The 26,501-nt window shown below is 56.0% G+C and overlaps 2 protein-coding genes across 3 annotated transcripts in view; both read right to left on the minus strand.

The window, feature by feature from the left end:
* Positions 1 to 20,615, minus strand: part of HTT (huntingtin) — a 103,119-nt gene extending 82,504 nt beyond the window's left edge. Inside the window, exons 1-2 of the mRNA XM_037046643.1 lie at positions 20,264 to 20,615; positions 10,027 to 10,110 (exon numbers count right to left, since the gene is read on the minus strand). Of these exons, the coding sequence (XP_036902538.1) occupies positions 10,027 to 10,110; positions 20,264 to 20,451 (272 nt within the window). The 5' untranslated portion in view covers positions 20,452 to 20,615. The remainder of the gene's footprint in view (positions 1 to 10,026; positions 10,111 to 20,263) is intronic.
* Positions 20,616 to 25,118: 4,503 nt separating this feature from the next.
* GRK4 (G protein-coupled receptor kinase 4) overlaps positions 25,119 to 26,501 on the minus strand; it is a 36,760-nt gene continuing 35,377 nt past the window's right edge. For both annotated transcript variants that reach the window (XM_037046778.1, XM_037046766.1), the window contains exon 13: positions 25,119 to 25,340. In XM_037046778.1, coding sequence (XP_036902673.1) covers positions 25,326 to 25,340 — 15 coding nt within the window. In that variant the 3' untranslated portion in view covers positions 25,119 to 25,325. The remainder of the gene's footprint in view (positions 25,341 to 26,501) is intronic.

The raw sequence follows: 26,501 nt of genomic DNA on the forward strand, positions 1-26,501 counted from the left end.
TGCTCTCTCTGCGGCTTTTCTGTAAGTTCAAAACTACTTCCAAGTTTTAACATTTGTTTTTAAAAAAGAGCATTTGCAAGACAAATCTCAGTTTAAGTTTTAATTAAAAACTCTTTAAAAGACACTGCTTTTTGTGTATTTTAACTCAATTTTTAAAAAAGACACTGCTTGGGATACCTAATCCCAGACAGCTCTTTGCCAACAAGTTACTCTTACTTGCAACACTCTTTTTATTTTTTATTGTTTATGCTATTACAGTTGTCCCAATTCCCGCCCCGTGTCCCCCTCCACCCAGCCCACTCCCATGCCATTGTCTGTTCCTTGTTTCTGTGCCTCTGCTTCTATTTTGCTCATTTACTTTGTTCATTAGATTCCAGTTATAAGTGAGATCATATGGCATTCGTCTTTCCTTGGCTGGCTGACTTCACTGTGCCTCACAGTCTCCGGGTCCATTCGTGCCGTCACTTGCCACGTCCTTGATGCCTCCAAGGGGACACCTGTTTGACTCTTCTACTCCCTCTGGGTCCGGCTTTCCACGTGTGTCCCACAGCCCAGCCACACCTCACGCAGAACCCCAGACCACAGTGGGGCGGCCTCACAGATGCTGGGGTCCTGCCGTGACTGGGCGTGGCTTTAAAACACTGGACGGAGGGCCTGCGTGGCTTGTGGTGATGCAGCTGGCTGAACAAGCTGAGAGAGGCCGGTAGGCCACAGGCCCGAAGCCGCTGTCACAGCCCCTGAATAATGCTGCTGCTCCTCCAGCATCAAAGTCAGGGGCCACTTCCTGACCTCGATCTAGAGCGCTGAGATGTGGAGGTCCCCACCCCACCATCTACGTCGGCCTTCCTACCAACAGAGCCTGGGAGGGCAAAGGACTGCGCTCGCAGCGATCACCGCACAAACACAGGAGGCAACGCGTGCCACTCGGCAGGCTCTGGACCCCACCCAGGGGCACAGTCATGCAGACAGGGCCGAGGGGAAGAGGCCCTGAGAGCGGGCCCCACACCTGGACACACTCCGGGCAGTGCCGCCCACAGAGATGGTGAGAGCTACACGGGCCACTTCACGCTTTCTAACAGAAACGTCAGGAATCCAAACAAACCACCCTGGCTGGCGTGGCTCAGTGGATTGAGCACCGGCCTGCGGACCAAAGGGTTGCCAGTTCAATTCCCAGTCAGGGCACGTACATGGGTTGTGGGCCAGGTCCCTGGTGGGGGCCACATGAGAGGCAACCACACGTGCTATTTCTCTCCCTCTCTTTCTCCCTCCCTTCCCCCTCTCTAAAATAAATAAAATCTTAAAAAGAAAAAAAAAAGAAATCCAAAGAAACAGGGGAGATTACTTTAATACCACATTTCACCTAACCCAATACATCAAAAATATGTAATATTCCAATATGTAGCAAATATGAATTAACTGATAGGACACGACCTTTTTGCACCTCAATTCAGACACAAATTTTGATCTGTCATCAGCCTTCATGCAATTCACAGCCGAGGCAGGTTTCCCACAAGCAGATGAGGGGCCTGGAGGCCTGACGCGGAGCGCAGCTACTGTCAGGCCCCATGCAGTGCTGTGAGCCACACTGTCACCGAGAGGCCACCGCTTAACTGCTTCCAGCACAATAAGGGACGACCGGTGGGTGGCCTGATGACAGGCGCTCACCGACACTGCTGTGATAATCACACTGCGGTGGACAAACATGTCAGACATGGTGCGCCTCAGACCCACGTAGTGTCATCTGTCACCTGTATCTCAATTCAGAAAAAAGGAAGATTATTATGTCATTTCCAACCATGCTTAAACCTTCTCCAAGAACTAAACCAAACACTGATTTTTTCAGTGGTGGTTTAATAAAACAGGCACCAGGGGTGACAAGGTCACCCAGGGGTGACAAGCTCTCTTCCTGAGAGCTTCGAAGTCCTTCCAAGAAGCCCAACCACCTCACTGGGCAAGTCCGTGGGCACGGCGCTGTCCACCTCCCTTCCCACCCTCCTTTCAACAGCCGCCCCACCTACACGGTGTCCCCCACACCCCGGGTGTCCCCTCGTTCAGTGCCACTAATGTACTGCTGGTTTTCAAAGAACACACTTTCCCGCCCTCTGTTTTACGGACTTCCACCTGACCTTTGCCCTTCTTCTGCCACACCTGGGTTCCACCTGCTCGTCCTTTGCAGGTTCCCTTGGGTGGAGGCGGAGGCGCTGACTCGAATCCCTTCTCTTGGAGAGTGAGCGCGGTGCTGAGTCCCCTTTGTGTCCTCAGTCACCTCAAAACACCCCCCAGTTCCCCCTGTTGACTTCTCTGACCCACAGGCGACATGGAACGGTGAGCCTTCCCCCAGATCTGGGCTTTTCCAGACTGTCTTTCTGCAAGACCCCACTTAACCCCAGAGATCAGGGAGCACCCCGTGTGTGCTTCCATCCGTTCCGTGCGGAGCCTAGTTTGACGGCCGGCACGTGGTCCGTCAATGCCCCTGGGGACACGGGGCGGACGGGGTTTTCAGGTCTCCTACATCCAGACTTTCTGCCCACGTGTTCTAAGAGTAGTGGAGACAGGCTGTTGGGACCCGAGTGTGCCCTTATCCCCCGTCCGGCAGTGCCACGGGCTTTCTTTCACGTGTTTCGGAAGCTCTGCGCCGAGGTACCTCACCATGTCAGACTGCCGCGCCCATGAGCCGGACAGACGCATTTCTCCCTACGCCGTGACCACGCCGTCCCACTCCTGGCCTTTAATGAGGACTCCAACACGGGAACTGGCCAGCCACCTTGCTCTCTTCTTCTGACCAGTATCGACGCGCTGAAGCTCTTTCCATTCTTCCACTTTTTAACCTGTTTTTGCCTTTATGTCAAAATGGTTTTCTCCCCAGGGGCATAGAATGTGTCTTGCTTTTTCACCCAATCTGGAAAACCTTACACATTTAATATCATCGTGACATAACAAGGTCTAAACCCACCGCTGCAGCATTTCTTCCCTATTGCTCTGTGTGCCTTTCTGCCCACTTCTGCCTTCTTCTAGGTTGAGTATTTTCATGATTCCATTTTTCCTCCTTTTTGGCTTATTAGCAATAACTTTGTTGTGCTTATAATCAGTTCCGTGGGGTTTTTAAAAGATTTTATTTCTTTTTAGAGAGAGGGGAAGGGAGAGAGAAAGAGAGGAAGAAAAAAACATCAGTGTGTGGTTGCCCCTCACGGGCACCCCCACCAGGGACCTGGCCCGCAACCCAGGCACGTGCCCTGACGGCGAACTGAACCAGTGACCCTCTGGTCGGCAGGCTGACACTGAATCCACTGAGCCACACCAGCCAGGGCCAGCTGCACAGTTTACAGCCCGTCTTTCACGTGTCACAATTTACTTAGTGACGTGCACCACCTCACACACAGCGTAAGAGACCAACAGCCCTATCGTACCAGTTTCCTGTGGCTTCTGTAACAAACTGCTAGAAACTGAGGGGCTTAAAACACAGAAATGACCCTCTCTCAGCTCTGCAGGCTGGAAGCCCCCAGTCGCTACCTCCAAGCTCAAATCAAGGCACCGCCAATGCCGCGCCCCGTCCAGACTCTGTAGGAGAATGGCTCCCGCCGCCCCCTGTGCTGAAGGCTGCCAGCGCCCAGGGCTCGGGCCATCACCCCAGTCTTCACAGCCAACTCCGCCGTACCCATCTTCGCTCTGTGCTCATATCACCTCTGAGTGTGAGGCCCCTGCTCTGCCTCCTTGGCATAAGGACACCGGGGCTGCACTCAGGGCCCACCAGGGTGTGACCCAGGTAACCTGCCCATCTCCGGATCCTTAACCCCAAGCACACAGACCCCTTCCCCTGAGACGGTCCCATCCCCACAGACTTCCTGGGACAGGGACTCCACAGCTGCGGGGACAGGGCGCAGCCCCCGCCCTCCACAAGCTCCCACGTCTGTCCTCTGCCCGCTGTTGTCACGACCCCTCTGCTTCCACACGTCCCAGCCCCCAGTGCCTGTCGCTGCACTGTCAGCAATCGATGACACTGTAAAGACTCCGAGGTGGGGGCTGGCGGTCCCCCTGCACAGTCGCCACCCCCACCACTCCCCAGCCCTGGGCAGACCCCAGTTCCTAGCGGCACAGCCCCTTCTACCTGGAACACAGACTCTCTACCGCTCCTTCCAGTGGCTGCATGCTGGGCATAATTAGGGCCTTATTTCCCCTCTGGCATGACAGGGAGTGGAGGAGGCCGAGGACTCGGGTCCCCCCTTCCGCACTCGGTGATGGTGCTCCGCGCGTTCCACAGACACTGTTTCCAGTGAGAAACCCCTGGCGCTCTCGCCCTTGGTGAGTGAGCTCTACATCTGCTCAGCGAGGAGTTTTCTCATGACTCGTCTCTACTTCATTCACTCAATCTTTTCTCTAGCTTCCTGAACACACGACATGCAGTTACAGTGGCTGCTCGAATGTTTTTGTGTATAAATGGTACCATCTGTACAGGTTCCGGGTCAGCTTCAACTAGTTTTCTTACTATGAATCATACCGTCCCGCCTCTTTGCATTCCTGACAGTTTCCAGCTGAACGGCAGACCTTGGAACTTTGAGCTTGCAGGCCGCTGTATACTTTTGAATTTCTATGAACGTTCTTGATCTCTGCTCTAAAATGCACTTTGTGACTCTGAAAGAGCACGACCATCTTGGGGTTTATGCTGAGGCCCGAGCAAGCAGTATCGGGGTAACCCCTAGCCTAGGCCAAGCTGCCCTCCTGCTGGGGACCCTCGGAGGATGAGGCCCCCGCTCAGGCTGGCGGCACAGGAGCCCCCTGTATCTGGGAGCGTTTCAGCGTGGGTTCCTCCAGCCCTTGAGGGCGGCAGTCTGGCCACAGGCCCAGGTCCTCTCCCTGGGTAAGACTCAAGGGCACCTACAGGCCTCCAGAAATGGCTGTGTGCTGCTCCCTCCTCTCGGGACGCCCCCCAGTGGGCTCCAGCCACCTGGGCCTCTGGCGGCCGCCAGCCCTGTCTCCTCAACTCAGCAGCCACTGGGCCCTCTACCTGGTCATGGCCAGGGAACTCCCACAGACAGCAATCTGGGGAAATCACAGGCCGCCCCAACCAGTCTTCCTTTGTTCCCCCTCAACAGAGGGTTGCTGCCACCCTCTGCCTGACGGTACGTGTCTCCAATACCAGGGCTGCACACTCTTGGTCCACACCAGTTTTAGGCACAAAGGAAAATCCTGTCTATTTCTTTGCCAGAAACAAACGCCTCTCGTGCCTTTAACTTAATTTTTAGTACTGTTACTACCTTTCCTGGTCACAAACCGAAATGCCTGTAAGTCACCTCTTACAGGTTAACCAGCACTCCCCCGACACACGCACACTGGCTTTTCAACTCCCCAGAGGGTCCACGCTGAGACGTCCTTTAACTCTCTCGGGGTGCACGGCATCGCACCGGCACCTTTACTTAACCCTCCTCCCCAAGGACAAACGCCAAACGTGAAATCACTAATTCGACGCGGACGACAGTTTAAAGTTTTACATTTTGCCAAACTGCCTGTTAAGAAGGATGTACCACTGCTGACGACCTCCCAGGTAGTTTTTAATGCCGGTCAGTTTGGCAAGCACACGATGTCCTTACAGTAACGTGCACGCGCAGCGACAGCTTCTGTCAACAACGCACCTGCGAGTCCATCACGGACGGCAAATCGCCCGCCCCGGGTGTGCGCGAGGGGGCAGAGGGGCTCCCGCAGGGGCTCCCAGGGAGCTGCCTCGTGCGGAGCTGTCAGAGCCGCAACAGGAACACGGGCCTGGAGAAGAGGCAGGAGAACAGAGAACCCCCGAGAAAAGGCCGTGTGACGTGTTGGCAGGTCTCAACAAGCTCCTCGAAAAGCCCGAAAGCATGGGCCCCACGTCAAAGCCGTTTCAAATGTTTCCAAATGTCTGAACCAACAGAGGGGGCGGTCCCGGTACGCTGTCTGCTCGTAAGCACTGGGAAAGCCAAGCAGACCCAGCAACCCGCCACACACACGTTTCTGGAAAGAGGGCCGCCTCCTCGAGCAGGGCCTGAGATGGCCCTTCGGCAGGTGCTCCAGAAGGTGGCACAGCTGCAGCGGGAGATGACAGCTCCCTCCAAACTGCTGCCCCTGGAGATCTCCCCCGGGGACAGGGTGTGGAGGAGGAAGACAGGGATGCTGACGATCTGGACCCTGACTAGGCCTAGGGGAAGGTGTGTGTTTGTGTTCGCTTTCAGCAAAGTTTAAAAGGTAGAAAGTTAACACTTTAAAAATAGCACAAAACTTACAGAATAAGGATACAGAAACTATTTTTGAAAAAAGAGAAATGTTTTTGTGCCGCTATACGATGTGTGTTTTAAAATGAGTATTATTACAAAAGAGTCAAAAGAAGAGACAAGTTTTAAATTTTATGAAATTCAAAAGCTGTAGTAAAATAACTTATTATTACCCATATTTTCAGACTATAAGACACACACCCCAATTTAGGGGGAATAATGGTTGTTAATACTACTGTTGAGTTCTGTTTACATTTACATCGGTGAAGTATGATGTTATTTAGGTTACTAAATATTTGACCACAATTTTACTTTGAAGATTTTCCCCCTATTTTCCTCCTCTAAAACCTAGGTGCATCTTATGATCCAAAGAACACAATACGTAAATAAAAGTATTTGCTAAATTTAGTGTGGCCTAAGTGCACTCGCAGTGTGCCTACAGCAGCGTGTGCTGGGTCCTGGCCTGCACCCTCACTCCCCCTCGCTCCCAACTCCCAGAGCCACGCCAGCCCCAGGACTCCACTCACGCAAAGGGCCCTGCGCCTGGCACCATGCGCGCACTGCCCCGCACCTATCACTGCTTTGTGTCTCCTACGCTCAGACACATGGACTCGCACGCGTTGCTGTGTCGCAGTGGCCCACAGTGCTCGACACAGGACCAGGGTTGCCTGAGTCACTCCGTGACTCAGTGACACAGACGCCTGGAGATGCCTCTCTCGGAACACATCCCCATCACTCTGCCATGAGGGGCTGTCTCTCTACTCGGTCTCATTCCGTTGTCACTGGTGAAGCTGAACGTCTCCCACAGAAGCGCCACACAAGTGTCAGTCATGGTGTGTGCTGGCCCCATCCCGGCTCTCCTCCTGTAGGGACCTGTGACTGCACCTCCCAGGGGCTGCAACCCCGTCACGTCTCTGCCGACGCCCTGTGGAGTTTCAGGTGGACTCTGACACACTGAACCAGGTCCCAGTCCGAGCTGCTGTTTCTGTATTCGCCGACCTTCCTCAGCCTAAGGGCACAGGCTCTCTCTGCAGTGATTTCCTGTTGTTCTCCAGGAAGGAGCTCGGTCTGACCCTCAGGACCATCTGCACAACAGGGCAGAGATTTCAGTCTCCCCGGGCATTTGACTGGTTCAGATGTCCTCTGTCGTTCAGGCGCTGGCCCGGGACGCCACCCGCAGCATCAGTGCGTGCACACGGGTGCATGGCCACCCACCTCCCCGCTGCACACCTCCCCCAGGACCCATCGCCCCTCCTGGCCTTCTCAGCCCCCTCGTCATTCACGGCTCACACAGTCTGTGCAGCGCACACAGTTGTTCCTGCAGATGAGCAAGTTCGAAACACCCCTTCTGGAACCTTGATTAAAATCACTCTAGGAGACTTCCAGCCAAGATGGAGGCATAGGTGGAAACACTGTGCCCACTGCCACAACTAAATTTAAAGACAGCTAAGCTTTAAAAACAAAACGCAGACAAAACAGGGAAAATTTGCCTGCACTTCACCCAAGCAAAAAGCACAGGTGTGCTGGGAAAGAGGACAGTGAGGTATCTCCGTTCCCGCATTTCGATAGTTTCCAGAGGACTCTGATGCTCATGCGCGTTGAGGAACCAGCAGTTTAGGCCACCAAATCGAGAGCGGAGGTGGCTACTTTGTCACACTGTGCCTGCAGCCTCAGAGGACTCTCCACACTGAACACCCCAGAGGCTGCCCCTGCAGTGACCCCACTGCAGAGAAGGTCAGTCCGTCACAGAAGTTACAGGAAAGCAGCAAAGACACAGACATACTCAAGGAGAGACCACAGGAAACACCAGCCATCGCGAAGATTCCGCAAAACATTACACATGTACAAAACACCCACTGTAGCTCGGCACTCCCAAATTCCTGAAAGGTATGGAGCATATCTTAAAAATTAACTCCTTCTTTGATCTGATGATACTGAACCACCTCTCTGGGTGCAAACCCCACACAATACCCTTTCAACCAGCTCCTCGGCAGAACAACAGTACAATGACTGCTGGCACCACGCCACACACAGCAGACGCCCTAACGTAAACACCACGGGTGGGCATGACTGCGATCTAAGACAGCACAGTGAGCCACACCAGCCTTACGACGTCCACACACAATTCACTGACGTGTGGACCTCAGTCCACACCCCCCGCCCCCCCCCAGAGCGGCCCACAGCTGGTGGCAGGAAGCGCACCTCACTCAGGCCAGAGGAGGGCCTGTGTGCTGGGAGCGCGGCTTTCAGAGGCAGACCAGCTGCCCGAGCCCTGGGTGGCAGTCGGGCATGCAGAGCTGGGCCGCGGCAGCAGAGTGTCTGAGGCCGTCAGGGACTGAAGGTCAAGTCACTTGCAATGACAAAAGGTACAGGAGGAGGCACCTCACAACCGGAGGGTAAGGCGCACGTCCTGGACAGTGCTTCCCACGTATCTCCAGGCCTGCCAGAGCCCTACAAATGGCGCCCCCATTTCCTAACTGAGGCAAGAGAGGCTTCAGAAGGTTCAACTTGTCAAAGTCACCCAGCTTATGAGGAGTGGAGTGGATTCAAACTGCTCCCTTCTCCCCGCTTCACCCTGGAATCATTCCCTGCAATGGCACGGTAGCTCGGCACTCTGCCACATTTGCTTTCAGGACAAACTCTCCTTTGTGGGTGCGCTTTCTGCCCACGGGACTTCTACGGACAGAAGAGAGATCCTGCAGGGTACTGCACAACACGGGGGAGGTGAACTGAAATGGAATACTGTGTGTGAAATCCCTTCAAAAGGATCAGATAAAAATGTAAAGGGCCACTAAAAATAAGTGGATCACCAAGTTTCTGTTAGTACTAAAATCAAGATCACTATTCTCCAGGCGTTTTCTAACAGATTATAAAGAACTCTTCCAGCTGGAGAACAACAGGAATTACTTTTCCAAGAGAAAGAGAAGCAGGGAGGGAAGTATCTCAAACACACCCACCCCGGTAACAGAATTCAGAAACCACAGGTACACCCGTCTCCCACTCAGCATTCCCCACCCACCACCTCTAGGGACAGCAACCAGAAAGACAGACCAGCAAAAGTAGAGAGAACAAAGAGACTCAGCAAAGAAGCTGCAACAGAAGGGGATCCTTCACTGGAAGCAAGACTGAGCGAGGGAAGCAGACCCACAGCCCACAGCCTGCAACCCCACCCACGCTGGAGCTCAGGCGAGCAGCCCCAACCGCTGGGAGTTCCGCACTCCTGCAGGGCCAGCCCCCAGCCAAAGAAAGCGAATCATCGGACTGATCGATTGGAACAAGGCTCGTGTTGTTCCAGTCACTAAACTGATGTAAAATGTCAAAAAAAATGATTTTTAAATGATTACAGCCACCAAGGGTGCAACCGAATACCACCCCGCAGCCCCACACCACCCTGGTGGACAGCTGCTGCCCGTGCGGGTGGGAGAGGAAACCGTGCTCATCGCAGGGTCCGGATGGCCTGACCCAGGCAGCCAGGCGGCGGAAGGGCCCCTTCACCTGTCTGCACCCTCACCCGAGGACAGGCGTACTGATTTTTAGAGAGCAAGGAAGTGGGGGCAGGGAGAGAGAGACACTGGTCAGCTGCCTCCTGTGCGCGCCCCAACCGAGGGCTGAACCCACAGCCTACTGGTGCGTGGGACAGCACTCCCACCAACTGAGCCCCCCGGGGGGAGGCGGGGGAGCAAGGCTCTTTCAAAGGCTTAAGACAACTGGGGAGACGGAGAACATTCTACCCCACTAAGAATGAAAATCTGTAGTTTTTACTTTCACTAGAAGTATGAAGTGTCATTACCTGAGAGACTGGGCCACTATGCTTTCACATATTGTCAGACAATGAGTCACACGGTCTTTCTTGGTGGCAGAGTGTTCTTTCTTTCTAAAATAAAAAAAGGAAGAGAAGTGAACAGGTGTTGAATTGTGCACTCCGTCATTTGTGCGCATCACTAATGCATTCAATAAGCACTTCGTGTGGGAATAAACCACACGACGCATGCTGGGGGCAGGAGCGGGGCAGCAGGGCAGGGGCGGGGTGGGGCGGAGGAGCAGACCCAGGGCTTCGACAACCAGGCACAGCAGTAGGTGATGTCACCAATGCACCTAGTTTTCCCCAGCTCCACGAAGAATTGCATGCAGTGCACACAGGCACTCGTCCAGGATCACGCCGACAGAAGGGACGCACAAGTCAACAATATGCGTGAACCGAACACCTGCTCTGTGCACTAGCTGCCTCCACGCCTCAAAACCACACTCCCCAGTGGCCGCAGTCGGCAGGCCGCACAGACCTCACACTCTCGGCCAGGAGTAAACACAGACAACGACGGCTCCTTACTTCTGTGTCCCCCAGCAGCCAGAAGAAGCCTCCTCCTAAGAGTTCTCAGCCAAATGAAAGGAGGTAAACAGCCAGGTGGACAACATCAGATCAAAGGTGCTGGCTTCCCAAGGGAAGCCAGGGTTCTGATTACTTTAAGGCACCACAGAGACAGGGGAGAGGGAGGACCCAAAGAGGAAGCAGAAAACGAAGCTTCAGAACCACACCCACAAAGGAGTCGGAGCACAGTCACATGCGCGTGGCAGAGAACAGAACAATCACACCAGAAGACCGCCAGGTTTTTGAGGGGGTTCTGTTACCAGAGGGTGGGGGGGCAGCCTCTGGCCCACAGACGCCTGGGACTGTTCCAACCCTGACGCAACCACCAGGCTCCAGAAAGCGCACCTGCGGGTGCAGGCTGCCCCTGCTGTGCGGACCAGATGAAGGCACGCCCTCCAGAAGGCACATGGGGGGTGGGGGGGCAGCAGGAGCCTCCCAAGGGAGAAGTCAGGGCCATGAAGCACGGACGAGGTGCCCAGGCAGGGCAGAGAGCCCAGGCCTGGATGAGCAGTCTGGTTCGGGGCCGGGGGGGTGCCTCACACGAGGCAATGACACTGCAGACTTGGGGCGGCCCGGAGTCTCACCCATGGTGGCATCACGCAGAGTGTTGGGACGCACGGAACTGCCACTAGGGGGTGCACTCTACCACCTGTGCGTTACTCCGCAGCTCTCGGAAGAAAGAAAAGGGCGCTACGATGCCCAGAGCACTGGCCTCCCCACATCGCAGGCTCGGTCTCCGCCAGAGCAGCCCGCTTTGCCTCGCGTGAGACGGCCGTCAGGAGAGCCGGCGGACACTGCCCGACTCCAGCGTTGCGGGAGGCAAACTCACCCATCTATACACTCATCTTGGACACCCCGAGTAAGAACTTGCCCCGGGCCTTCCGTGGACGGAGCCGCAGCCCCTGGGCTCCCGGCTGTGAGGGTGGTGGCTCCCCACCATGGCAGTACCGCACACCCGCACTGAAACGGCGCCTTGGGGCTGGTAATGAGAAGGTTGGCAGGCACCACGCTAAGTGGGCCTCGTGGCTCAACGGAGGTCAGAAGAGAAACATCCATGACCTGGGCTTTCAGCAAAGTCCGAATCCAAGCAGAACCTTCGTCCCGCAGTGTCTGCACCTCGGAGCCCAACTCTCTCAGCTGGAGTTGGAAGGGGCTCGGCTCACAAGGAGGGGTGAGCCAAGAGCCTGGACCAGCTGGGCCAGCCCTGATCAGCCAGCCACAGCAGCAGAGCGCAGCCTGGAGGAGACCTGGAGGCCTCATGTGTGCTCAACAGAAGAGGCCACGCAGAATGGCTGAGTCACCCTCAACTAGGGAAGGCGGTGCCCCCTCAGGCTGCACCACTGTGCGTGTTTACGAAGCGTGAAGTGCTCCTTGGACTCAACAAAACAGCGCTGACAAGGGTGGCGCAGCACCCACCTGCCCCTGCAGCCACAACTGTCACGGCGCGGGGCTGCAGTGCCTGGCTCGGCGTCGGCATGGTACCAATAAGATGAAGAAGTCTGCGGCTCCACATCAGTACCCACATGCCAATGGAGAACTGGCCAGGCCCATGGACCACCTCTCTGTCTCCTTAGAAGTCGCAGATACTAAGTGTTAAAAAGAACTCTGTCCCTCTCTCCACATAGGTGACAAACGAAAAGAATGTAGGCAGCAATGAAGAACACCACAGGGGCTGTCGAGGCCTGTGTTCCCCGGACCCACGCTGGCCCACCCGAGGGCCACAGCCTGAGCACGTCTGTCCAGCCTCAACTGCCACTGCCACGGCAGACTAGGGTGCCGACCTCCAACCCCTGTTCCCACGGCCCGCCCACCTTGGCCCCAGGCCGCGCCAGCCTGCGTCTGGGGTCAGTATTCCTGAAGCTCCAGGGAGCTCTGGCCTTGGGTAAGGACTCACTTGTTTTGCTCATCCACCTCCCAGCTCGGTTCTTGTACACTCTACGGCCCCCACTAGAACTACCTCCTTCCTGTCTCAGTTGGTGCTGTCAGCGAACTTGGGAGTTCAAGAAAATGACAACTACTTTGTGCCCCCCATGAATTTAATCAGATTGACAAATTGGTATGTCCAGACTGACCTGTTCCATGTGAAAATGAAGGAGGGACATGAAGGTGAGAAATGGAAGCGCCCTGCTCTGGGCAGCAACCAGTCAACAGGGTCGGAGCAGTCCTGACCTTCCAGCCAGTTCTGGGAAAGCGGCCACTTTCACTCTGCCTCCGAAGGGAGCCAGAACTCGGCCAGCCCCCCAGCCCTGTGAGGACGCGGCCCACACAGGGACACACATCTGGGGGGTCGGGCACAGAGAGACCAAGGCGCTGCAGTACCACAGTCACGCTGAAGCCACCGTCAAAAAGCTAACGTCAAAGGGGAATTCAAGCCCCTCATCTAAATTCTCATTTTTAGATTATGTGACAGTTATGCATGAAAAATGAGGGTGGCCAAGGAGGAGGCCTGGCGCCACCGAGGAACTGAGGTCTTGCCACACCCTGATCTCGGGTTCCGACGAACGGCTGCTCGCACTCGCTGCGTGTGCACTTAGTCCCACGCAGCCGTGCCAGGTGCGTGCACTCTGCACGTCCACCACAAGGGCCTCCGAGGCGCCCCATCCGAGTGGCAGGCCCTCCCCCCCCCACCGCCCCGCCCCCTGCCCGCAGTCTGCTGGTCTCCATGCCCAGAGCTGCGCCCGTCATTTCAGAAGAGTTACAGGGACAGGACCACACGCCGCCAGGTCTCAGGACTGCCTGGCTGCTCCCCTGAACATGACATTGAGGTCTGTCTCAGCAGCAGGCACGGTCGGCCCACCTCACTGCTCATAGCTCAACGCCTCGCCTGCTGAAGGGCACCTGGGCTGACTCCACTGTCCAGCTGGTGGGAGCGAAGCTGCTCCGGACGCGTGTGCGCAGGTTTCGTGTGGACCTGAGTCTTCGATTCCCCGGGACCACCGTCCCAGGGTGCCAGTGCCAGGCCACAGATGGGACGTTCAGCTCCACCCGGAAGTGCCGGCTGCCCCCCAGAGCAGGCAGACGCCTACATTTCCACGAGCAGTGATTAGTGGTGGTTTCACACAGTGTTGTCCAAGCGGTCCTTTCAGGTTTGCCTCTGGGTGGAGTAAAGCCCGACACCACCCTGTCCCGCCACCCTGTCCCCCCCAGAACACAAGGCCCTGGCCTCCAACCTGTGGCCCTCCAACCGTGTCCCATGTCCTCGTTCCACTGCTGCACCACGGCCGCCTCCCGGCTCCACAAACACCCTCTGTCCCTCCACCAGGGCCTCTCGTCTTCCATGTGTCCATGTGGCTCTGCCCCAGTGTCTGCCACCCTCTCAGTTCTCTGCAGTTTTGTTTGTGACCATAATCCCAGGGCCCGGAATGGGCCTGGTGCCCAGCAGGGTGTCCAGTCCACTCCCCACGGAAGTCCCCACCCCAAAAGCCAGGAGCTCTGAACATGCAGCTCATAGTCAGTGTCACGGCTGACTCTGCAGCGGCACGAATGCCTGATGGCCCCAGGACAGGAAAGCTGCACAGCCTCAGCCACACGTGGACAGACACGGGCACGGAAGCCTGCCCTCCCAAACGCCGACAGCACTGCCACCAGCCAGGGAGCGGCCTGGCGCGTCCACGTGCACAGGTGCTGCTCACAGAACCTGTGCAAATGCACACTCAGGCGCGGCAGGTCTAAGGGTGGGCAGAGACCCCAGGTGACACTGAACTGCTGGCATAGGTCACCCTGAGTAGCAGGGTCTGCTGTCTTCTTGTCGCGAGCAGACAGTCTAGACTCAGAGCTGACTCGATGTGACACAGTATTAGGCAGTGTCTTATACCATCTAGTTTTCCTTCTTCTCTGAGTAAGGCGGATCCACTACGCCAGGTGCTGTGCCAGGTGGCCCCCCGCAGGGACTGGAGGTGCTGGGGTGGGGCTGGCCAGGCGGAGAACACACGTCACGGCCCATCGGTAAGCCAGGACGACATAGGACCTTTGCCTTCACATCTCCAAAAGCCTCTTTTAAAAACAAGTGCTAGGATGTCATACAGCAATTACTTAGTAAGAACCACACAGGCTGACGTCATTTCATCGCACCTCACTTTACTGCTCCTCACAGGTGTCACTTCCCCCCACAAATCGAGGCAGCAAGCTGGGGCCTCGCTCTACAGCAGGAGCCTGCAGGCCCGCAGCCCCTCGGAGGCAGCCGTGCGTGCTGCTGCGGCACCGGGTCCGAGACCCACTGCTAAGTGAAAACACAGCGTGGGCTCAGGCACACACACAAAACAAGGGACACATTTAAATGCTTGAAGATGCATTAAAAAATCAAAAAGACAAAAGGTATTCAGTCATTGTCATTTCAGGCCCTGAGACTGAAACAGACTGGAAGGAGGACCATGCTTTTCATCCTCTGTGCTATTTGAAGGTGTTTTTACCACATACACGCAAAACTTCCATAATTTTTAAACTAGTTATCAAAAAGGAACCAAAAAGTAAATCTTTCCCAAAAGTGGCCCAGTCATATTTAATCTAGGGGGGAGAGAGCAAACTATAGCCTGCCTTTTTTGGGACAGTCTGTGAGCCAAGAAGTGTTTTTACGTTTTTAAATGGCTGGCCAGCCCTGACTGGTGTGGCTCAGTGGGCTGGGGATCACCCCACAATCTGAAGGGTCCCTGGGTCAGTTCCCAGTCAGGGCCCATGCCTGGGCTGTGGGCTGGGGCCCCAGTTGGGGACAAGTGAAAAGCAACCGGGATGTTTCTCTCCCACATCGATGTCTTGATCCCTTTCTCCATCCCCTCCCTTCTCTCTAAAAAGAATAGGTAAACTCTTTAAAAATAAAAATAAATGGTTGACTAAAATAAAAACCCAAAGACTCTTCCATGAAGTGAAAATTACACAAAAACAAGATTCTCCTGGAACACAGCCACGCGCATTCATCGGCATCCCGCCCAGCGGCTGCTGCTGCAGTGGAGGTGAGAGGCTGCAACGGGGACAAGCCCGCCGCCCCGGACACGCGTGTACTATCTGACCGCCCACAGAGAACTCCTGCCAGTGTTCATGGATGGGAGACTTAGTACCGTTAAGACGTCCGCAGTCTCCGAATTACCTGCAGACTCACCGCCATGCCCACGAGAGCCCCAGGCCCTTTGCAGGAGCTGATGGCCTGGTCTTACAATTCCATGAAAGTGCAAAGGGCCCAGAAGAGCCAAAACCATCTTGAAAAAGGACCAAGTTAGAGGACTCACATTTCACAATTTGAAACTGTGGTACAAAAGTACAACAATCAGGACTACACAGTGCTGTGGGGGATGGACGGAACACAGTTGAGAGTCCAGAAGTAAGTCCACACTTAAGGGGTATTCACTTTCACCGAGGCGCCGAGACAACTCAGCTGGGAAAGAACAGTCTTGTTGGCAAAAGGTGTGTTCAACTGGGTACCCACACGCAGAAGAATGAAGGCAGACCCTCGCCCACAACACATATAAAGATTAGCAAGATGGTAATAAATAAGGACTAAATGTCTAAAATTCTTACAAGAAAACACAAGAGTAATAAATCTCTGTGACCCTGAATTAGGCACAGTTTCTAGATATAACACCCAAAGTACAGCAATCTAAGATAAAACAGAAAACTGTTTCATCAAAATTAAAAATGTTTTTGTTTCAACAGACACTACTGAGAAAGGAAAGAGGGCTCTCTCCCTCGAGGGGCCTGGACGATCGCTGCAGAGAGAAAAGGCAAGGAGGAAACGCACAGAAAGGGAGGCCATTTTCACAAACCACGTCCGCAACAAGGGTCTAGTGTGCAGACAATGCAAACTGTTCTCCACACAATTCTACCCTAGAAAGACAACTCAAAAACAAAAAGAATGAGGACAAGGGCTTCGAGCGAAGCGTCGGAGCGCGCCCAGGCCCTGACCTCCCCGTCGCGCCTCCTGAGAAACACAGTGGACTCCGCCTGCGCGAGCTGCTGCAGCGGGTCTGTCCCGTACAGCTGAACGGAGCCCTGACTGGGACACCAGCTGCAGCGGAACAAGGCTATGCTCAGCAGACAGAGATGCGAACGGGCCCTACTGGCTCTACCTTCCAAATTCAGCGACATCACAGTCTCCTGGCCTCTGCCCACACCCTGGCAGAGCCCATCCGCCTGCCCTGACACCGCAGGGGCTCCCCACCCACCGCTCCTGCCCATACCTCCCTTCACTTGTCCTCAGCCAGCGCCCAATGTGAAACAGAACCTGAGTCCTGCTAGTCTGAGACCAAACGCTTGGGTGGCTTCCTCTGTCTCTTGGAATAAACGCCAGTGTGTTTTTCCACCTACAAGGAAGGGCATGGTCCCCTACAGGGGGGTGGCCCTCCTCCTAAGTCTCTGACCTCCCCTGCTAGGGACAGTCTCCCACTCCCAGTTCAACCAGACTGACCGTGATGCTCTTCTCCAAGCAGGGGGCTCTCTGGCCCTGGCTCCCACCCGGAATGCCCTCCTCCACACCTCACGGCTAGCTCCTTGGTTTCAGGCATTGACTCCCGGCCACCTCCTCAGTGGGCACCCTCTCCGAAATGTCAGCAGCGTGTTGACCCTGACATTGCCAGGTCCGCTTCGCTGCTTTGCTGCTCCTCCTTCATGTGTCACTAGCTAACATACTGTTACATTTTTATTCTCCCCTGTGTACTAGCTATGTCCCTCACTGAAATGAAAGCTCTGTGAGTGTAGAGCTTTATCTGTTCACTGCTGTGGTGCCACCCGCATCTATGAGGATAGTGCCTGACACACATGAGCTGGTCAGTAAATATTTATTGATAAGTAATTAAAGTCAGGGACTATATCTGGAAGGAGAATGAGGCAGTGCCAAAGGCAAACGTTGACCGCCTCTCTGGCTCGGGCACTCCCTGCGCGCCAGTCCCGCCAGGACCCCTGCGTCCTACGTGCCAAACCAAGAGCAGGTCCTCAGACACTCACAGGGAAGCCCGTGCCGAGACGCTCCAGTTCTACGCACAGACGGCAAGAGCCACAAAAACAGAACAGGCACTTTCTAAACTACTTTTGGCCAATCCTACTTTGGGGAATGGATTTTTCAGCTAAAGCATGGAACGGAAATGCCAAGATCCAACTTTGTAAGTAATGAGTTTGATACTCAGAAATTTATGGGTACCTGCTGTCTTAACAGCAGAGTACATAAAAGTATTTTTATGCATTTTAGTTAAAAGAACTATAATTAAGCCTACTGCAATTGATTTCTGAGCATGCTAGGTTTGAAAGGTTTGAAGAACCTTTCAAAATTACTATGTTGAAATATTTTTGTTTTTAAATAACTTAAAGTCTCTCTTCATACACACACAGATTACATCTGGAAAGAGTATGAGAGCGCCTGCCTCTGGGAACAGTGCTAGGCACTCAGGAGAAAGGAACAGAGATTTTTAATCATTACCTTTTGAAATCTGCATCACATTACTGTATTGCTTAAGCAAAAATAATAAAATTTTAAAATAAGTCAATCATAATTACCTTAAAATAATGAAACAAAATCTACTTTGTCAAGCCAGCGTTAGAAGGAAGTGTCTCTACCCCCACATTTTGTTAGGACAATTTATTTATTTATTTATTTATCTTTAGAGGGGAAGGAGAGGGAGAGAAACATCAATGTATGGTTGCCTTTCGTGTGTCCCCTGCTGGGAGTTGGCCTGCAGGGAACCGGCCTGCAACCCAGGCGTGTGCCCTGGCTGGGAATCAAACCTCGATCCTCTGGTTCGCAGGCCTGTGCTCAATCCACTGAGCTACACCAGCCAGGGCTGATCTACCCCCACATTTTGAAGATAAGTGAATCCAGCAGGTTCTGTCAAAGAAGGGCAGGAGACAGAGGCATGTTCATTTTAAGATGGAAAGAGTGTCGGACAAAGCCGCCGGGGGCAGCAGGGTGATCCTGTTCCCCACAAAGGCCTTTTTACACCAGACCCACAGTGTGTGAGCCTGCAGGGCAGCCGCCTGCCTCCTGGGGAGCAACTCCAGCGAGACTGCAATAAAAATCCTAACGCTTCTCGGGCAACATCACTCCCCAAATCCACGTTTTCTAATTAAATCCTCAGAACACAGCAAGGATCCTCTCGGACAGGTAAAGAACAAGAAAACGTTACAAAAAAGAGAATAAGTCTTAACACAGCGAGCTTCTTAAAGGGGCTGCTTCTTGAAATCTGTCCTCATTAATTCCACTGTGCACACCTGCAGACCAGAAATAAAACCCGGAGAGGGCAAGGCCCGAACCACCGCCAAGCACTCCCTAGCCTCTGATGCGCTGGCACACAGACTTCAGGGGCAAGGACGTGCATCCTGTTAGAAGGTGCTCTTAGTGGTCTCTCTTTTTCTATTTCAAAAATCTTCCCAAACACACGCAAAAGAGACCTCTAGTCTCCCAGCAGCACCCGGATGTCGGCAACGAAGGAAGCAGGAGCCCCCCGTGGTCCGCAGACACCCACGTCCCAGCAAGTGGACAATACTGGTAAAACGGACGTCCTTCCCCGCCAGCTGCGACCCTCGCCCTTGGCAACGTGTCGTTATTATTTCCAAGGAAAACTGGCAACAAGCTTCAGTTCTCTCTCCCTAATACTCAAGTCAATTTTATTACTTCTCACTTGTCAGTATTAACTGGCCAAGTAGGTCACCACTTAGCTTGGAAACCATAACTCACTAGAGTGCTTACAGACCAAACTTGAGCTGAGAGAGCGGGTCTCTTCCTGATGCTTTAAATCCTGTTGCTACCACTGCGATCCCTGAACTACACGAACTGTCTCCAAAAGGTGGGAACGCAGCCTCCACCCACCCAGCACAGGCTGTTTCAAGGGCCCCAAGCAAGAGCATCGCCCTGGGACCGCACCGTCACTCCCCCGTGCCCCCCCCGCGCCCTCCCGCCTGGAGGCATGACGTCATGCACATCCCACCGCACTCCAACTTGGACCCCCAGCTCGCGGAGAAGAATCCTGCGCCCTCGGCCCTCCTCCCGTTCGCCCAGATGGGGAGGGAAGGGGCTCGGAGGAAGCCGAGCTCTGCTCTCAACACAGCCCTGGGTTCTTGCAAATACACAGCAGCAAGTTCCTTCCCTAACTTCGCCCGCGGGGAAAGGCGGGAGAGCGGGGCCACCTGGGGCCATCAGGAGAGGCTGTGCTTGCCCGCGGAAGAACGGAAACCCAAACGAGGAGCCGGGGGAGGGCCCGGGACGGGGTTCCGAGGCAGGAGGAGCAGGGGGCCCGGTCGCCGCGCGGCCCGTCGGCAGGGACACGGCTCCACTGGGCCGTCGCGGGGCAGGGAGCTGCAGCGGGTCCGCACTCACGGTCGGGGCAGCTGCTCCTCCGCCNCCTCGGCCCTCCTCCCGTTCGCCCAGATGGGGAGGGAAGGGGCTCGGAGGAAGCCGAGCTCTGCTCTCAACACAGCCCTGGGTTCTTGCAAATACACAGCAGCAAGTTCCTTCCCTAACTTCGCCCGCGGGGAAAGGCGGGAGAGCGGGACCACCTGGGGCCATCAGGAGAGGCTGTGCTTGCCCGCGGAAGAACGGAAACCCAAACGAGGAGCCGGTGGAGGGCCCGGGACGGGGTTCCGAGGCAGGAGGGGCAGGGGGCCCGGTCGCCGCGCGGCCCGTCGGCAGGGACACAGCTCCACTGGGCCGTCGCGGGGCAGGGAGCTGCAGCGGGTCCGCACTCACGGTCGGGGCAGCTGCTCCTCCGCCACTGCCGGACCAGGAGGTGGCGGGGGCGGCGGCGGGGGCGGCGGCGGTTGAGGCGGCGGCGGCTGAGGGGGCTGAGACGGCGGCGGTGGCGGCTGCTGCTGTTGCTGCTGCTGGAAAGACTTGAGGGATTCGAAGGCCTTCATCAGCTTCTCCAGGGTCGCCATGGCGGTCTCCTGCCCCGTGGGGACAGCGTCCGGGACCGTCGGGCCGGCTCGCGGCGCCGCTCAGCAGCGCGGCAATGAATGGGGTTTGAGGCCGCGGATAGGAAAGGCACCAAAGCGCCCGGCCATCTTGAGCCCGTCCCGGCAGCCCCTGCGGCCCTGCGTCCCGCGACGCTCTGCCGTCGGGGCGGGGCCAGGCCTGGCTGCCAGGATTGACACCTAGAGAAGGCGGTCTCTGCCCGTGGCCCACCGAGGCATGGCCCGTCCCCGCGCCCGTCACATCGCCTCTAGATCTGGCGCAGCCACTGACGTAAAAGCGTCCTTCCCCGGCTGGGAGGCGCGGCGCTGAGGGGCGGGATCAGGCGTTGAGGGCGGAGTGCGACGGGCTGGGAGCGGAACGGAGGCGGGACGCGGCGCTGAGGGCGTTCCCTGATGGCGAGGGGCCACCGTCCCCCATGAGGGCGTGGCAAGGCGCTGGGGGCGGAGCCTCCCGCTGAGAGGAGAGGGAGGCGAAGAGGGCCTGGCGAGATGTTGGCGCCGGGATCTGGAAGTGTGGGGTGCGGCGGTGATGAGGGAGGAGCGTGGACGGAGCTAGGAATGCGAGGCACGGCCCTGAGGGCTGGACCTAACGGTGAGGGGCAGAGAGGGGGCCGGGACCGGGCACTGAGGAGCGGGGCGGGCTGGTGTCGAGCCCCCGCCGACGCCTGGGGTCCTGGTTGGCTTGGCCCGGAGACCCGCGCGGTTTGCCTGCCCACCCCTCCGCCCAGGCCGAGGGCGGGGTCGCCGGCCCACCCTGGAAGGAGGAGTGGCGCTCTCCCTTCCGGGAGCGCACTGGTCGCGTCAGTCGGCGCAGCCCTTCGGGATTGGTCCTTCGTGACAGCAGCCGGGGCGTGGCCACAGGAGAGGGGCGGGGCCTGGGAGGACGCGGGCGGTGAAGATCTGCCTGGCCAGCGCCTGCGCTGTGCCCGGGGAGCAGACCCCGGGCAGCACTGACTCTGCCACCCCTCGGGGGACGAGGACTCCTGCTTGGTGCACGGCGGGCGCCACGAAGGGGCCCGGGCTCAGGCGCCTCACCACGTCGAGGACCCCTGGGCAGCGGTCCCACCTGCCCCGCAGGAGGTGGGCTAGCCTCGGAAGGAGCGGTCGGAGCTGCGGGGGAGGCAGTGCCAAGAGTCGGCAGCCTCCAGAGCCCGCGCAGGACGGGCCACAAGCCGCATCTCTGCCCTCTCTCGGAGCCTCAGCTGTTCCAGGCGGTCAGGTGGAAGGAAACCCAGCGTCACCTCAGGATCCCCTGTCTGCAAGGGGACAGCAGTAGCCCCCCCTTCGTGGGAAGAACCGCGTGTGCCAGCCTTGAGTACCAGTTCCCTGATGTTGGGAAAGGTCCTGAGCCACGTGTCACAGGACCGCCAGGTGCTGTGGCCTTCTAAGGTGGCCCAGGGACGCCCTCCTGCAGTTCAAGTCCTGTACAGTGCCCTTCGCCTGAACGGGGGTGCCCCTGGGGGCGTATCTCTAGCCAACCAAAGGAGAGGTGGCGTTCCTGGGACTCGGTTACAAAAGACTGAAGCTTCCTGCTGGCTCTGTTTCCTCTGGGCTTGCACACGTTCCTGAATCCAGCTGCCATGTGACAGAGGCCCCCATGGCCAGCAGTCAGGGAGAAATGGAGACTTCCCATCCAGCAGCCCCAGAAGAACTGAATCCTGCCAACACCACGTGAGCTGGGAAGCGGATTTTGCCCCATAGAGCTTGCAGGTAAGAGGCAGCTGGAGCTTGACTGGGCTTTGGGAGACCGGGAAGCGAAGGACCCGCTGAGCCGTGCCGAGGTTCCTGATGCACAGCAGCTGTGAGACCCTGAGCATGTGCTGTGAAGCCCCTGTGCGGCCGCTTACACAGCAGTGGACGAGCTCATTCACCAGGGCTGCTGTAACCAGGTGCCGCAGACCTCGGGGCTCAGCAACAGGAACCTACCTTCTCCCAGCCCCGCAGGCTGCAAGGCCAAGACCAAGGTGTGGGCAGGGCTGTTCCTCGTCCGAGGCCGCTCTCCTTGGGGTGCAGGCAGCTTCTTCCCCCTGGGTCTTCACGGGGTCTTCCACGGTGCGTGTCTGTCTTAATCACCTCTTCCTATAAGGACACCAGGCATATTGGCCCGGGACCCACCCCTTCGACCTCACCTTGCCATCTCCAAGTACAGTCGCGTTCTAGAGTGTCAGGTGAGCACTCAGCGTGAACTTCGATAGGACGCTTTCCTGACCCTCAGTGCCGGGACCTCAGTTTTCGTCTGGGCACTTTTCCACTTAGTTAAAATGCATTGCCTCTCGTCCCTTTTAGTGGAGAGTAGCCACACGACTAGATACATTCTAGCCAATGAGCTGTAAGTACAAGTGATGAGTGTTGGTTCCAGGAAGTGTCCCGCTGCCTGAGGGTGGGATATCTTGGCTGGCACTGAGCAGTGGGTCTGGGTCAGGAGGATGAACACCACATCCTGGGATGGTGGAGCTGCGAGGAGCCAGGCTCCAGGCAACTGGGTGAAGCCAGGCCAGCCTGGCCTGCCCATCTCATAGAAATTGGGGAGGAATTAAATTCTGTTTTGTTTAAAACACTGTTGCTTCAGGTTATTCTGTTTGTATGCTCCAGAGAGGTCAGGGGTCACTGAGCCCTCCTGCCACCACAACAGATCATGGCTTTGTCAGCCATGGCAGAGAGTCACCTACAACTTGTTACGATCCTGACAAGAAGTCTTGTAAGAAAGCCTTAGAAAAAGGAACAGTCAAGCCCTGGCTGGTGTAGCTCAGTGGATTGAGCCGCGGGCCTGCGAACCAGAGGATTGCAGTTGGATTCCCAGTCAGGGCACATGCCTGGGTTGCAGGCCGGTTCCCTGCAGGCCAACTCCCAGCAGGGGATGCACGAAAAGCAACCATACATTGATGTTTCTCCCCCTCTTTCCTTCCCCTCTAAAATATAAATAAATAAATAAAATCTTGAAAAAACAGAAAAAGGAACAGTCAAGGCAGATTTTCTGAGCACAGAGAGATGCTTGGCATCGTCCAGGAAAACAGCCAAGAGAGACTGGCACCGCAGGTGGCAATCTGGCACAGTGTCACCAGAGCCTGGCCGGCGGGCACACTCCCCACACAGCAGAGACGCTTCTCATCTCTTATTCTCGGAGAGCAATTGTGTGTATGTGAGGGTGGTCCCTGCACAGCAACACTGAGCACAAAAAAGCGGGAACAACGCGAATGCTGGGGGGTCACTTTGGGAAGATGGCTCGCGGCACAGGAGGCGGCTCACCGCGCGTTAGCAGGGTGCGCGGCCGTGCGCAGCAGGACTGCCTCTCTCTTCAGACACAGGAGAACAGTGTACACAGAAGAGGGGCCTGGTTACCAGATTCCGACCTGGCTCTCTGTGGGCAGGGCTACTAGGTGATTCTGTATCTTAATCTGTGCTTTTCTGCAGCTTTCAAATTTTCGGGGCAGGGGAACATAAAAGAATAGGTTTTTGTGAGAAGCTAAAAATAAAAGCCTTGCAACACACTTATGGCTGACCCCGCCCCGGAGGAAACGCAGATGGTAAAGCAGCCTGGCACCCCCCACGCACACACGGATGGAGGGGGCAGTGGCCTCTGCCCGGATGCAAGACCCAGTGGGAGCCTGCAGGTGAGGCCTTAGCTGGAGAAGGAAGGAAGCGGGAAGCAGAGCCAGGAGGGTCAAAGGCCGGCAGTCCCGAGGGCACTTTGGTGGCACCTACCCATCAAACACACACACACGCTGCCAAAGACACACAGTCATCGATTTCAGCAGTCGACATTTATTTACATTAATCCCCACATTTGCCATTTTTATTCCTCTTCATTATTTCCTGCCTCTGAAATCTTCCACTTGGGACCATTTTCTTCTGCCTGGAAAACACCCTTTAGAATTTCTCTTACAGTGGATCTTCTATTGCTAAAATCTGTTTCAACTTATCTGAATATGTCATTGTTTTGTCTTCATTTGTAGTGGACTTTCGGTTGGATACAGACTTCAAGGCTGGCAGGTAACCCCTTGAGCACGTGGAAGACTTGGACCCCACTGTCTGCCCGGTCCTTGCTGTCCACAAGTCAGCGGCTGCGCCTTTGAANAGTCGACATTTATTTACATTAATCCCCACATTTGCCATTTTTATTCCTCTTCATTATTTCCTGCCTCTGAAATCTTCCACTTGGGACCATTTTCTTCTGCCTGGAAAACACCCTTTAGAATTTCTCTTACAGTGGATCTTCTATTGCTAAAATCTGTTTCAACTTATCTGAATATGTCATTGTTTTGTCTTCATTTGTAGTGGACTTTCGGTTGGATACAGACTTCAAGGCTGGCAGGTAACCCCTTGAGCACGTGGAAGACTTGGACCCCACTGTCTGCCCGGTCCTTGCTGTCCACAAGTCAGCGGCTGCGCCTTTGAACGTGAGGGGGCTCCCCCTCTGGCTGCTTTCATGATTTTCTCCGTCTTCGGCGCTCTCTGGCTCGCCGTCGGAGTCAGGGTGTGTGGGAAACGGGACCCTGGCTCCGCACACTGTGGGCCGGTGCTCAGGCCCCCTCCTCTGCACTCCGTGGGTACATGTGAGGCTCGAGCGTCACCACGAGGTGTCCACACCTGGGGGTTTCTAGACACCACAGCGGTCCTGGGGTGGTTTTTCTCTTCAGTCCAGCTCTAGCAAAAAGACAGTTCGGCTGTTAATGTAAAAGAGTCTGCAGACTCATCGGCTTAGCATGTGTCACACCTGTTTACTGCAGTTCACAGGAAAGATGGGTACTGAGTCAAGAGCGCCTGGGCTTGGGGGTCAGGCTCTGCACAGTGAGCGTCACAGTCCTGTGGGCAGCTCCGCCTTCTCGCCAGCTCCAGGGTTAATGGATGCAGCCCTGCAACACATGGCACACGCCATCAGTGACTCCCCTGGGCCGAGCTGCCTGCGCTTGCCTCAGGTGGAAACGATGGTGGAAAAACTTGGGGACTGACTCTAAGGCGGTCAAAACCCTCACACGTTGTATTTCACAACCTGCGGGACACTCCATCCACACACACAAACCCCCTGGTACGGCTCTCCTCTCGCACCCCCCATGGCGCGTGCCCACCCACCAACCGGGCCTCACACTCCGGGAGAGCGAGGGGAGTGGCCTCAACTGGCAGGACGCACCCACTGGCTGCGGGTCTCCCAGGCAGGCTCCCCTGCCACGGTGTGGGGGGGGGCGGGCAGTGAGGCGGTTTCCACGCAGCACCGACTGCATGGAGACTGGAGGAGGCGGGCTCTCCCGGGGAGCACCTGGGTTGCCCAGACCCAGCCCAGTTCTCAGAGGGGGTGCAGTCGTGGTCCATGCAGTCCAAGGTTTCACCGCNGAGGGGAGTGGCCTCAACTGGCAGGACGCACCCACTGGCTGCGGGTCTCCCAGGCAGGCTCCCCTGCCACGGTGGGGGGGGGGGCGGGCAGTGAGGCGGTTTCCACGCAGCACCGACTGCATGGAGACTGGAGGAGGCGGGCTCTCCCGGGGAGCGCCTGGGTTGCCCAGACCCAGCCCAGTTCTCAGAGGGGGTGCAGTCGTGGTCCATGCAGTCCAAGGTTTCACCGCCTAAGGACTTTTTCATACGCAGTGTCAGTAGACAGCCTCTGAATGAAGCCCTCAAGAACAGAGAGTACAAAGCAGGATAATCCACTAAATCCGAGAGAAAACTTGGCTTGGAGGAAAATTGCTAAATTTAATGCTACCATAGAAAATTTTTCTAAAGCACAATTCCATTTTTAAAAGAGAGGCAGCTTCCCATGCGAATGTGGGCAAATGAGAATCAACCTGTAATGTGGAAATTTAAATAATAGTATTGTTTGTGATTGTTCTGCACGATACTGATTTCTGAGTCTAGCGTGGACCGCCCTGCCATCCGTAGAAGCCTCTGGTTCTGAGTGTTGCTAAGCCACTCCCCTTGGAGGAGAGCGGTCTCCGTAGCAGCATTGTTGTGCCGGTTTTTCTACCTGGGCTCAATAGCACTGTCTGCAGTAGCTGGCTCTTCAACCGTGCGAAATGCCTTCT

Source organism: Sturnira hondurensis, unplaced genomic scaffold (assembly GCF_014824575.4).
Source record: "Sturnira hondurensis isolate 20B ecotype Veracruz unplaced genomic scaffold, ASM1482457v3 Scaffold0000780, whole genome shotgun sequence".
Taxonomy (NCBI): Eukaryota; Metazoa; Chordata; class Mammalia; order Chiroptera; family Phyllostomidae; genus Sturnira; species Sturnira hondurensis.